Below are 13,680 nucleotides of genomic sequence, written 5' to 3' on the forward strand. Positions count from 1 at the left end.
CCAGTGTCTCCAGGGCCCAGCTGGAGGAAGGGCGCTGAGGAAGCATTTGTGTATTGAGCAACTGGCTAAGTTTCCATTTTCCTTGGGGAGGGAGATGGAAATAACTAAGAAATTAACAAGATATTATCAAATTGGGAAGAAGGTGGGATAAAAGCAAGCAACGGTGAGGGGGGATTTGGTGCAGTTTGTTTCGGTTTGCTACTTGGGCTACTCAGGGAGGGGATTCCTAAGGAGGCCACATGAGTTGAGATGTAAGTAATGAGAGTAGCCCAGCCACGCAAAAAGCTGCAGGGAGGGTTGCGGCCCCGGGATAGCATGTGCAAAGGGCCTGCGGGGAGACTGAGCTTGCCCTATTCAGGCCACGGAAAGGAGGACAGTAGGACCCAGCATAAAGCCAGAGTGAGGCCTGGAAAAGATGGGGAGAGGCAGGGAGTGTGGGCTGGCTTCTTCTAACTGCGGTGGGAAGAGCCACTGAGGAGTTTAGCAAGTTAAAAAAAAAACACCATATTTTGAGATAGTGTGTATTTATATACATTTGTATACACGCATGTGTATGTGTGTGGACACATATATAGCAATGTGTATGCGTGTGTGTATATAGAAACATGTGAATATGTGTGAATGAAACTAAGTGTACAAGCGTGTTCACATTTCTTTGTATGCACTCGTGTGTTCCCCAGTGCCCCGTGCGTGTGTGCACCCGAGCACACACACACACGTGCGCTGTCAGTGCTTGTCTCTGTCCCTCTCTGAACAGATTCTGAAACTTTGCCCAAAGAAGAAGAGCTCCTCCACATACACCTTCTGCAAATCAGTCGGCCTGTTGGGCATGCAGTTCCATCTCTTTGAGAACGAGTGTAAGTCTCCCGCAGACCCGGAGACGTGGCAGAGGCAGTTTTGGAGGGGAAAGTTGGAGGCTGGAGGGAGGAGGAGGGGACAAGGGCCCCAAAGTCCCTGGTCATTCTCCCCACGGGGCTGCCTCTAGCCTCCCCTGCTGTTGCTCACGGCCACGCGGGCCTGGGGTCTCCTTTCCAGACTACTCTCACGGCATCACCCTGGTGACCCCACTTTCGGGCTCTGAGAAGAAGCAAGTGCTGCATTTCTGTGCCCTGGGCTCGGACGAGATGCAGAAGTTTGTGGAAGATCTGAAGGAGTCCATCGCTGAGGTGACGGAGCTCGAGCAGATCCGGATAGAGTGTAAGGGCCACGGGGGGGGGGGGGGCGGCACGGCGGGGAGGGCGGGGAGGGCGGGGAGGGCGGGTGGGCTCCCCGTCAGCAGGGAATGGAGGCTGCTTGTGGCAGGAGTCTGACTCCTGCCCCTGCCCTGGAGTGAATGCGGTGGGGTGAGCTGGCCGCTCCCGTCTTCCGAGCCCTGCTCCAGGCCCACTGCATCTGCTCCCATTTCTTCACAATTGAAGTGGGGGCTCGCTAGAGCGCCCACACCTGTGTGCACACCCACCAGGCTGTGGGGCTGCATGTGGACCCCCGGAGCGGAGGACCGGCTGTGTCTGGCCAGCGCGGCTGAGCCAGCCGAGCAAGGCAGCCATGCCAACCTCAATGGTCTGTGTGCCCAGGGGAGACAGAGACCTCTGGATCCAGTCTGGCTCACACCTTACATCTGTCTGCTTCATTTCGTTCATCTTTTCTCATCTAGAATCGTCCCCCAACTTTATTTTTTCACCATATGGTCTTTTTGAAGGGTCCTGCCTGGTTTTCTGTTCTCCCTCATCTAGGAGCTGTCTTTTGATTCCCCTAAGGAATGCCTGGATTCTTGAGTACTCCAATTCAGGCGTTTTAGAAACTCCATGGGCCTCTCTGAAGGGGGAGGTGGTTTGCCAGGTAACTTGGTGATTGAGGAAGGGAGCAGCAAGGGCCCACAAGCTGTGCCCACTTGCAAGCTTTTCCTGCAGGAACATCGCCCTTGGCTTCAGACTGCCTTTCATGGGAAATCAAACAACCGTGGATTCAGAAACGAAAAGATCAGATAGATTTCGGGTCTGCCTTCTATGGTCAGTTTGTTGGAAAGTGCTTCTAAATTAACTTAAACCCATTAGGCAATAGGAAAAGCAAAGGGACTCTGGGGGCAAGGCAGCAACGGGACAGGCCAGTGCTTTTTAACAGCGTTTTTGGAGCACCTACTACATGCCGGGGCAGTTTGCTTACAGCGCTCACAGTGATGCTGCAAGGTGGTGCTTGTCCCCAGTTTACAGACCAGCCTCTGGGGAAGTTAAGGGATGTGTTTAACATCGGGCATCTTAGAAGTAAACGTGGCACTTGCATTTTAGGTCTGCTTCTGAGGTTCATGTACTTTCTACTCTAACATTGACGAAAGAGGTTCCGTTTATAATAGCATAAGGAAACAGCTCAGTCAGGTTGGAAGAGGAGCCGACCAGCCCAGACTGTAGGGCTCGGAGGTGGGGGGGTGGAGTGTAAATTCCCCTGCTGTACTCTGCTGGCATGCTTGAGCTCAGCGGCGGGACCGGAGGCTCTGACATGCCACCTTGGCTGCTGATCTTGAACATTCTCAAGGACACACCCTAAAAGGTCACTTCTGTCATTGTCGAAATGTTAAAGATGGCTCTGCGCCGCCCCGGGGAGGCACAGTGCATTGCTGGAAGAGGCCCCTTTGCCCCCACCCGCCTGGGAGCAGCATACCCAGCCCTCCCAAAGCACAAAGGAGTAGATATTGCCAGAATCCGTCTATCAAGAGCAATGTCCTTCCCTGCTGCCCAGAGGGCAGGGGAGCAGGGAGAGAGGCTCACTCACGTCTGGCTCCTCCTCTTCAGATGCAGAGAAGGGGAAGCAACAGCTAAGAAAAGATGAAGCACGGGCAGGGAGGGAGGGAGGGAAGGAAATAGACAAAGGAAAATGGAAACAGCAGAGCCACCGTTTATTCCATGCCCGGCGGTGGGCTGCGTGCTGGCCCTCTTCTGTTATCTGATCCTTGCTGCCACTGCCCATGAGTCAGGGAGGCTTGTCCTCATTTTACAAATAAGGAACCAAGCTAAAGGAAGTTGTCCAAGTTCATACAGTCAGTGAAAAAACAAGATTTGCACTAAGTTCCTCGGACTCCTATAATTACAATGCTAATTTCTCCAAAGCCAAGACAGCCCCTCTCCGGGGAGCGACAACCCTCCGCTCAGCAGAAGTATGAAGTATGGACTGATGGTGTGATTCAGGCAGTCAGGACAACCTGTGCTGGCTTGGAGGTTTGCAGTCCAAGGCCCTGGATTATAGACAACTAGGGACACAGGAAATGGGACCCAGGAGAGCAGCTTTAATAAAAGGAACCTGAGTTGTATCTCCTGGAAGAGAGACCCTGAAGGAGTGATTGAATCATGTCTGGACCAGGCTTACAGTGTAGTGAGAGGAATCAAGGTTGAGGGCAAGGCGGATGTCCTGGGGGTTGGGCAGCCACCGACATTCTCAGGTGGGGAATCTCCTCCCTGGGGGAGCTCAGCCAGCTGGGCAGGCTCTTTCCCATCAGGTGCAAGGGACGCAGGCTGGCCCCAACCGTCACTAAGGTCCTCTGTGCCAGGTGATTCGTCCGTGTTGTCATAAAAGCTAATATTCACTGAGCACTTGCCATGAGCCGGGCCGCCTCCTAAAGGGCTTTGGTGCATTTCCTCTTGAAATCCGCTTACCCACACTTGGAAGTGGGTACTGCTGTCCCCTCGAGTGAGGCATGGAGAGGTTAAGTAAGTTACCCATAGTCGCACAGCTAAGAAGTCCCAGAACCAGGATTCAAACCCAGACTGCCCGCTGCCCTCTCCGCCTCTTATGCTGCCTCTATGACACTGGAGCCGCCGTTAGCATCCCCACAGACAGAGCAAGAAACTGTGGTTCTGGTGGGTCTCTAATTTGCTGTGAAGAGGGTGCCAGACTCAGGCCACATGTTAGAGCCTCGGTCAGGGAGCAGCCCCTCTCCCTGTTCTCTCCTTACTCCTCTCCCATCTCACTGTGGTTGAGGTTGGGTTCCTCTCCATCCTCTAGGGGAGCTGGAGAAGCAGCAGGGAGCAAAGACGCTCTCCTTCAAGTCCAGCGGGGCGCAGGTGGACCCGCAGTCGAAGCAAGGATCGCCTACAGGTGAGCCCTGGTTCCACTCTAGAGTCCCAAACCCCAGGCCTGTGATGGCCCTGGGCCCACAGGGAGGCCACTCTCCGCCCCCAGCCCTGGGTTCCTGGGGAATTGGGATGAGGGAAGTGCTCATTCCCATGGTCATTTCTTTCTACTCAGAGCTCCAGGCTAATCTCACGGGCCTTAGTAGTGGGAGTGAGGAGGACAACAAGGGAGGAACGTGTCCATTTACATGCTGCCCTGAGGCCCTGGGTCCCTGTGAAATGTCACTATCCTCCCTAGAGAAGTGGGGCCAAGAGCCCAGACGCCTGGCCCCAGTGGGGGAGCCTCCCATGCACGCACCCACCCTGCATCCAGACTCCCCGGGGACTGCTGGGGTTCACTGGGGGGTGGGAGGTGTAATAAAGTAAAACAGCTTGAGAAAAATTACTGCCTATGATGGGAGCCCAGTGAGGAGGACGGCAGAAGGATCTGGAAATCTTGGTCTGCCAGTCGAGTCTTTTTCCTAATGAGCCACAAGTGCTCCAGGCCAGAGTCAGCCCACCCCAACATCCAGATAAACCTTCAAACCCGTTTTCCCCCGTGGTTTCTTCAGACTGACTTATTCACTCCAGACGACTCAAGCCGGTTTCAGATTTTGTTATCAGCTCAGGCCATGTTCTCTAGATCTGCTTCCTTTCTGCCACTGACATCTTCCTACTTTCTACCTCTTGGCCTTCACCTTACCGTCCCCCACCGCAGGGAGAAGTATCACCGCCACCCCCTCTCTGCAGTCCCAAATAAAAATCAGAGGCCAAGATGGCATAAGAATGAACTCCATCCATGAACAGACCTCCAGTAAACCATCCAGAACTGTTCACTGGTTAATTAATTCAGCCATTTATTCTTACATTTAACAAACCCTTATCAAGTGCCTGCCGTGTGCCCCTTGCAAGCACTAGAAGACCAGGTCCAGCAAGACCGTGGCTTGAGCCGAGACACTCTGGTGGGTTTCATGCTGGGCCCCGGCCCCCGGTGACAGCTGTGACACCACGATGCTGGGCCAGACGGTACTGCAGGCCTTGGTCACTCTGGAGATGGGATTCCTTTCCCAAGCAAGACCTGAGGCTCCTTTAGCTGCACGGGGATTCTCACTGTGACGTCATCTTCCTTGTGTGGGTTTGGCCTGACATCGCGCATTCATAATTCTCCACCCGGCCTGAGTGTCCAGCCAGCCCCTCCATTTCTATCAGGTCATAGTACACGGGTCACTGCTTGTTTGCACAGCTGTGTAAACTCCAGAGCCAAACCTCAGCTGTGATTAATTACTTGACATCCCACCCCACTCTACAGCTCAGCCTGCCTCTTTTGGAAGCTGCACCCCCTGGTCAGGCCAGGATGCCTGTCTCCAGGGCCTGGTCCATCAGTCACCTCCTGCTTGGGGTTCTTCTTGGTCCCAAACAATGGCATAGCTCCCTCTTGTGCTACAGAGAGCAGAGAGATGGACCCAGCAAGGGAACTTGCGCACATGGGAGCGCACATGCACCGACACACACATAGACACACATGGGCACACAGCAGTCAGAGGGGCTCCCCAAAGGGGCTGTGGGAGACCTGATGAAGGCCAGGGAGGCAGCCGGGAGTGACTGAGCCAGAGAAAGCCACCACACTGTCCCTGGAGGCCCACAGGGTTCCTGGTGCTGTGCCAAGCCAGTCAGAATGCCCTGTAGGGCTCACACAGCCACGCTTCCCACGCCAGGCCCTGTACAGGCCTCAGTTTACTGAATCCCCACCCCAGAGCTAAGTAGCGGGGATAGGAACACAAAAGGAACACTGCCTCTCCCTCAAGGGGCCTGCACTGGTCAGGGACAGGTTAACAGCGGAGCCTCCCTGTGTTACTGAGAGCCAATGGCACCATGAAGCTGACTTTCACTGTCCCTATTGGGGAGGCTTTGACCATGGATAAACGAGACTCAACAATGCTCACATAAAAACCATCAGAGATCCTGTAGTCTGCATGCCCAAGGGCACACAGCAACCAAGGGGCAGAATTGGGCTCTGCCTTCAGGTCCACCGCCCTGGGGCTGCGTCCCAGTCAGGAGTGGCACAGTACCCGGAGTCTTCTGTCCACACCAGCTAACTGCAAGGATGCTTGGTATCAGGTCGGGTTGCGGGGGGCCGGGGCGGGGCGGTGGCTGGGAAAGGCAGAAATTTGTATTGGGTTGGGTAGAGAGTGAGCCCTGTGCTCTTTGCATTCAAAGCCAAAAGGGAAGCGGCGCTGGGGGAGAAGCCAGTGGAGAGCACGGTGGAGGTAAGTGGACGCCTGGTCGCCCAGGTGAGTGGTTCCGAACCCCTGCTTGTCCTTCTTCTCACTGTCTCTGTTGTTTCTCTTCTCAGGTATTAATCAATGCCTCCCCAGCCCGACTCACCATTTTACCAATTTCAAGAGATACAATTAAAAGTTACTGCTAGCATGGGTAATGCCACTGTTCCAGCGCCTAATTAAGCCACAGCCCTCTCTGCCCATTCCCCGGCCGCGCGCTCTCCGAGGCCGGGCTCCCAGACTGACACCTGCAGACGATGGCCACGGTGCCTCCGTAGCGACTCTGCTCACAGCCCCCACCACCGCCCCAGCAGACTGCTACACACTGATCCCCTAATACACGCTCTAGCAGGGAAGCCACCGGTCCTTCCCCGTGGGGTGTCTGTCCCCCACAGGAGGGAGCTTGGGCCCCTCTGGAGACTCACTCCTCACGTCCAGCCCTAGGGCCCACTTCCGGGGCGGACCCTGCCCGCCCAGCTGCCTCTTGGGACAGTTGGAGAACAGAGACAGGGGGCAGCTGAGAGTGGGGAGCTCCTCCCTGGACCCGCCCGTCCATTTGTAAAGCGGCCCATGGCGTAGGGGTGCATGTGGGAGCCAGTGAGGGAGAGCAGGGTTGGGTCACCTTGGGGATTTCCCTGGGGGGACAGCAGAGGTATCCGAAGACTCCCCACGTGGGAGGGGGATTCCCTCCCAAGCCACACAGGGAGAGGCTGGGGAGGTAGCCGCCGCAGCTAGTCCTTGCCAAGCCCCCAAGTGGGGGGCCTACTTAGAGCCCCCTATAAGCTCCCCTGGGCCCCAGTCCTCCCCCATTCTCCCCTCCCACCCCAGTGAACCCCTCACTCCTCTGCCAGGCCTCTAGGGATGAATAGCTTCTCACACACAGACACCTCCTTTCCCAGCCCCACCCCCAGCTGGAGGAGCCCCCACTTAGAGGGAGGGAGGAGCCTGCCCACCATGATGCCCCAGGGGAGCCCAGCTTCTTCCCTCTTTTCCCATGGCCCCCACCCCCCACACACCTGGGTCTGGAGGAGGCACCTTTACACGGAGGAGCTTCCTGCCCCAGCAGCTGACAAGCCCCCAGGGTGGGTATCCCATCCCGTGCCCCCTCTTCTCCCCATCTTCCTGCAGCTGCCCATTCTCTAGCCTTGCAGATAAACACACAAGGCTCCCAGCCGTCGGGTTTGTTCTCCCAGCTCTGCCCTGCCTTAGCCTGGCTGCCTAGGGAGCACAAGCCATCTGATGGCCGGTCCTCCCCCCCCCCCACCTGCCAGAGGGCCACGTGGCTATCTGCAAGGCTGCCACCCCCAGCTAGCCCGGGGCCCTGCCAGCCTCTGCTCCCCTGCACAGAGGGCAGCCTCGCTGCCCCCAGCCTCTCAGCTGGACCCCAAGCTCTCTCGTCCTCTGCCCTCTCTCCGGCACTGCCTGGCCGAGCCCCTCTGGCAGGCGCTTCTCCATCTTCTCCGAGCTGTTCTGACCTGCTACTCATGATCCATCCTCTCTCTCTCTCTCTCTCTTCCCCCGCTCTCTCTCTGTTCTTCCATTAGCAGGGAGGTAAGAAGGGGGTCAGAATGAAATGTTTTGCTGTCACTTCCTGCTTCTCACTTACCATTAAAGATAAGGAATCCAGGCTGAGGTGGAGAGAAGGGAGGGCCAAGCAGTGGGGGGGGGGGTCCGGAAAGTAAGAGGTGATGAGGGGGCGGAGATGAGCCAAGAGCTGTGGGTTGCGTGAGGGAGGGGTGCGGGCCGGGAGGAGGAAAAGGAAGTCCAGTGGGTCTGGACTAGGGCAACTAGACACCAGCTGTAAAATCTGGGGGAGCAGGAGAGCAGAAGGCCTGCCCCCACTCTCTAGGCCACTATTCTCTTGGGGAGTAACTCAGAATACAGGCAGGTGGAGAAAGGAGCTGGTCCCCTCCAGCAGTGGAGGGCAGAAGCCTTCTGCCAGAGTGGGGATGGCAGAGGCAGAGGGCTCCCCAAGAAGAAGGTGGGCCCCAGCTATGCCCTCTGCCTACCCTGTGTCTCAGCAGAGCACTGAGGGACTGGTGGGGGGGCTCCTTCATTTGACTGGGGGGAGATGGATCTCAGCCTAGAAAATGCTGCCAAGGCTGGAGGCTGAGAGTGAAGAGGAGAGCCTCCAATGTGCTGAGCACAGCAGGGTTTGTGGCTATTGAAAGGGTAGACAAAGCAGGGGCTTGGGGGACTGTGGAGAGGGAAGCAGCCCATGGGGAGTGCTTGGGCCCAGAAGGGGGGGGGGTTCCAGAAATTGTTTCCTGTGCCAATAAATTCGGTTAGGAACCCCTGGTGTACAGCTCCGAGATGGGCATCTTGGTCTAGACCTGGCAATCAGGACTCCTCCACTCCAGCCTTGATGTCCCCCTCTGTGCTCTGAGAGCCCATCCTGGGTGGTGGTGGCCCAAAGACAGTAGGATGCCTCAGAGTGAAGGGTGTCAGCCACCTCAGAGGGCCAGGGGTTAGAAGGGGTTTGTGTGGCAACATTTGCCACACATTCCCCATGGGGAGCTGGAAGGTGAGGAACTAAACACATCCCACCCCCCAGAAGGCTTGAGCTTCTTTTCTCCCGTTTCCCCAACCTCCCCCTGCTAGGGAGAGGAGGCCAGGTTGGTTCAGAGTGACCTCCATGGGTCGAGGGAGGGCATAACGATTAGAGTCCTTTCTGAGGATCCTCTCCTGCAGTGGGACAAATTTAACCAGGATGCAGGCTGGCCCAGAAAGGCAGCTGGGGACTGAGCTCTGGCCTTGGCTATCTGGGTTGCTTTTAGATTCATGGTTTTGGCCCTGGGGAAATCTAGGAGGACAGGGTAGGTCCGGATCGTCCCTTCAGAGGCCCCCAGTGTTCTGGGTTTGGGCTCCTTTGTGATTCAACAGGGCTGGTGAAGCTTCCCCTTTAACAAAGGGAGGAGGGGGCTTGAAAGGCTCAAAGATGATGGACTGTCCCTGTGTCTGGTCTCTGTTTGTCCTCGCCATAGCCCTGGGAGGCAGGGAGAAGGCAAAGACCATTGTCCTGTTTTCTAAGCTCAGAGGTTAGTAGAGAGGGAAGTAGAGAGAGGTTTACCCGTGAGATGTGACTGCAGAGGCCTGCAGAGCCCCAGGTGAGGAGAAAGGCCTGAGAGCCGAGCTCTCTGGACCACAAAGGGGGCGGCCCTTCTGTATGGCAGCCGGAGTTCCTCCAGGCCTGTGGGGAGGCAGCCAGCCCGGCTCGGCTCGAGGTGAGGGCTGGAAGCTGCCGAGGGGCCCAGGAGACGAGAAAGGGCTGGGGAGGGAGGCTCAGGGTAGCCAGTCCTAGCAGCTGGGAATTAGTCTTGTAACATTTCATGCTTCTCTGGCTGTTTCTAAACTAGGTGTCAATTCACAACAGGCTTCAAACGTCTCAGCACAACCCCGGGCTGGGGGCCGAGAGGGGAGCGCCAGCGCCGCCGCCAGACCCGCAGCCTAGCCCCTTGAGGGAGCAGCCCCCGCTGCTGCCGCCGCTGCCACCCACACCCCCTGGGACCCTGGTGCAGTGCCAGCAGATTGTCAAGGTCATTGTCCTGGACAAGCCCTGCTTGGCCCGCATGGAGCCCCTGCTGAGCCAGGCCCTCTCCTGCTACGCCTCGTCCTCCTCCGACTCCTGTGGCTCCACACCCCTGGGTGGCCCAGGCTCCCCCGTCAAGGTCATCCACCAGCCTCCGCTGCCCCCGCCCCCACCCCCATACAACCACCCCCACCAGTACTGCCCACCAGGTTCCCTGCTGCACCGGCGCCGCTACTCCAGCGGCTCCAGGAGCCTGGTGTAGACTTTGTTCCCCACTGCGCTGCTGTCCTGGAACGGCTGGCCAGTGGGGGTGGGGGACCCTTAGCTGCCCCCAGCAGCCCCAACACTCCCTCGCTCGCTGCTCCCCACACTCCGGCACAATGCACTCCTGGCCACTGCTCACCATCATTTTGGAAAGAGATTCTCAATCCCAGGCGCCTGGGTCGGCCTCGCCCACCATGCTTCCCTTGGTCCTAAGCACCCCTTCTCCCTAATCTGGGCACACCACTTCACTCCTGGGGCCCGACACAGCAAGGGACCCCTTCGTCCTGTTACCATTCTGGCCCCTTGGGCCCCAGACTGAGTCTGTCGGGTCCCAGGCTTCAGGCCAGGTGGGGAAAGCAAGGGGTGGGAGGCTTCCTCTTCAGCAGCCCCCAAGCGGACCCCCTAACTCCCGGGGGATGTTGGCTGTCCTGGTCACATCCTCCCCCTCCTCCCAGGGCCTTCTCCCACATTCTCAGGAGCTGGGCCCTGCCTGTCTGGGGCTTCTCTGACGTCAGGAAAGTTCTGAAGTTAAGAGGGAAAGGGAAAGGGAGCCCGTCAGCAGAGCTGTGGAATCATAAGGCCATACAGCCACCAAACACACCTTTTAAAAGAGTTTTCTAGTTCTCTAGTCCCAGATAGTGCCCAGCCAAGGCGAAGTGCAGAGGTGAAGACTTAAACATACTCATCTGAACCAGGCTCTTCCAGCCTGGAAGCAGACACACAGAGAAGTGGTGGTGATTGCCCAAGGGACGGATACAGCCAGCAGAGGTAGAATTCAGACCTAAGTCAGGGTTCCTTCTGGAATGGCTGTCGCGGCCCCCATGAGAGGTTTGGAGACAGAAGCAGGCGAGAGAAGCAGGTGCTATAAAGGCACCGGCATTCCTCCTGCTGCCATTCCCAACCAGCCCGGCAGCCTTTAAATCCTGCTCCCTGTGCCTCCTCCAGGAAGGCTTCAGACCTGCCTCCAGGAGGCGTGGCTGAAAGATCCCCCACACCATCACTGTTGCACAGGAGAGCCGAGCAGGGCTCACTGACTGCTGAACAGGGCCCACCAGAATCAGAGTGTCTGCTTTTGTGAGGCCCCGCGGAGCCGAGGCACTCAAAGCCCTTGGGCACTACAGTGGCCTGCCCCATCCCAGTCCTTTCAGGAAGTATCTGCCCCAAGTCAGGCCGGGCTCTCCAGTACTGTGCCAAGAGTTCATTGCTGTCCTTCGTTAAGATCCCCTCTCACTTGAAGCCCATTAGCAAAGCCTGCCAAGACAAGGAAGGGACTATTGGCTAGGGCTAAAGTGAATCTGCGTTGCCCTGACGCCTACCCCGTGCCCCAGAGGGAGTGCCCCGAGCCAGCTAGGAGACGCAGCATCCTCCCCCACTCTCAGAGGTTCCAGATGACCTAGTTTCTAATGTGTGTGTGCGCGGTCACCCAGACGTCACATGATGTCACCCAGTGAGTTTATTTCTGGCTCTGTCTTTGTCAGCCCCGTTTTCATAACTTGTGACCAATTTGCTGCCGCCTCCCTGGGTGGCTGCCCAGCTGATCTCCTGTACTTGTCTCTCCCTGCCACCCCACAACCCCCCGCCCCGTGCCTTTCCTGTAACAGGTGGCTACAGTCCTAGCCTTCGGAGCAGAGTGGCTGACAGATGGAGCCCACAGATTCAGTCACCTCTGGTGCCCTTGACCAAGGCAGGGAATGCCCTTAAAAAAATGCAGGCCTAGACAACAGGAGTCAGGGTTGGGGGGACTCAGTGGGGGGAGTGGATGAACCTTGAAAGGGGCCAGGCCGAAAGAGAGCGATAATTACACTGGGTGGCAGGGAAGCTGCCTTAGGACAGAACAGGAGCTCTGAGATGGCAGTGTTCACTGGGTAGGGACCGTGAGTGCCAGGGACCGCCGAGAAGGGGCACCATCACAACTGCTGGACCCCTATTACCTGCTCACCCAGTGCTTCTGGTTGGAAAGTGCCCTCCTCTCTGTTGATGGGCACACAACCTCCGTCCCAGCTCTGCTGTGGCCCTGACTTTCCAGGCCGGGCCCAGCAAAGGTCTTAGGGCTGAAACCATGCCTGGAGCCTCTCTCTGAAGACCAGACGCCCAGGCACCACAGGGTCCCTTCCCCAGGTAGGGGCTTACCCGCTCTCACTGGGGTGGTTTCCCTGGGCCCCACTGGCAGCGCAGGGAGGCCTGGCCTAGGAGGCAGATCAGCCTGGGTCAGTGGCACCTGGAGCCAAGCCTGGGATCTGAGGGGCTTTTAATTCCTGATGGCCCCCCTCAGTGTCAGGAAAGCCAGACTTCCCACTGGCTCTAACTGCCCTCCTTCGATCAGCCAACAAGCTGAGGTTGGGATCCACCTCATTCCCTGTCCCCAGAGAGGTGGGACAAGCCTCCTGCTCCTCCCCACGGCAGCGTCAGGCCCCAGCCCTCCCAGAGGGCCTGGCTGGATGTGCAGTAGGGCTCCCTGCTCCCCGAGGCAGTGGGGGGGGGTGCAGTGGAGTGCTGACTGGGCCCCCAGACACAGTGTCCTGAGCACATCCCCCATGACCCCAGGATGGGCCCACTGGATCAGCTCTCTAGGCCTTACTTTAGGGGACCTGGGCTCCCCCTCAGTGGTATCCATCCAGTCCCAGCTTCAGAAGCAGGAATGGGAATGATTAATAGTTTTCCCACACAGTTTTTTTTTTTTTTTAAAGATTTTATTTATTTATTTGAGAGAGATTTATTGAGAGAGATCACAAGCAGGCAGAGAGGCAGGCAGAGAGAGAGGAGGAAGCAGGCTCCCTGCTGAGCAGAGAGCCCGATGCGGGGCTCGATCCCAGGACTCCGAGTTCATGACCCGAGTCGAAGGCAGCGGCTTAACCCGCTGAGCCACCCAGGCGCCCCTCCCACACAGTTTTGAGCAAGTCCCCCACTGGAGCTGGAACAAGCCCCCGCCCCCACCCTGGCAGCTTGGCCTGGAAGCCTGCTAGTCTCCAAGACATACCTATCAATCAGACCTGGGCCCTGGACAACCCCCCCACCCCCCGCCGACTGAACCCTGTTCCCCCACAACCTGCCAGAATGTCTCTTTGCGTCCAATAGGCTTCCCTGGTAGCCATCTGTCCATCTGTCCCTGTGTCCTGCTGTACAGACCTTCTTGCTGAACATCCCCCCACCCGCGCCCCAGCCCCCCGCATCTGCCCCCTCTCCTCGTTGGAGAGAAACCTCTCTAGGGAAAGGCAGGATGGCTGCACCCAGCGATGAATCCAAATGGCAAATATTTTGTAACAAAATAGCCCAGAGGTATTTTATCTGTTCAATTCATAGAGTTTTAGAGATTATATTGAAATATGTCACTTGAGCAAATTGCGTTGGTTCCGTTTCTCTCAGAGTGGGGTCCTACCTTGGGTCCAAGCGTCCGGTTGGCCAGAGTCCGAAGCCAGAGGCTGCTGTGCAGCCCTCAGCCCCGAGGGCTTTGGGGGGCAGCTAGACTGCCAGGCTGCTCTCCTCTGGCCACAGCGGTGTCATCTCTGAC

General features: G+C 57.3%; 1 protein-coding gene across 6 annotated transcripts in view; it reads left to right on the forward strand.

Annotated features, from left to right (window-relative positions):
• The window catches only part of IQSEC3 (IQ motif and Sec7 domain ArfGEF 3), a 100,889-nt gene extending 88,888 nt beyond the window's left edge, over positions 1–12,001 (forward strand). For 2 of the 6 annotated variants that reach the window (XM_045071606.1, XM_045071607.1), the window contains 5 exons: positions 758–857; positions 1,036–1,197; positions 3,994–4,086; positions 6,318–6,367; positions 9,736–12,001. In XM_045071606.1, the coding sequence (XP_044927541.1) occupies positions 758–857; positions 1,036–1,197; positions 3,994–4,086; positions 6,318–6,367; positions 9,736–10,170 (840 nt within the window). In that variant the 3' untranslated portion in view covers positions 10,171–12,001. Of the gene's footprint in view, positions 1–757; positions 858–1,035; positions 1,198–3,993; positions 4,087–6,317; positions 6,368–6,453; positions 8,008–9,735 lie in introns of those variants that run through there. The other 4 variants (XM_045071610.1, XM_045071608.1, XM_045071611.1 and 1 more) reach the window with 4 other exon arrangements.
• The last annotated feature ends 1,679 nt before the right edge of the window (positions 12,002–13,680 follow it).

The sequence above is a fragment of the Mustela putorius genome, unplaced genomic scaffold (genome assembly GCF_011764305.1).
Source record: "Mustela putorius furo isolate JIRA1106 unplaced genomic scaffold, ASM1176430v1.1 tig00003988_pilon_pilon_pilon, whole genome shotgun sequence".
Lineage (NCBI taxonomy): Eukaryota > Metazoa > Chordata > Mammalia > Carnivora > Mustelidae > Mustela > Mustela putorius.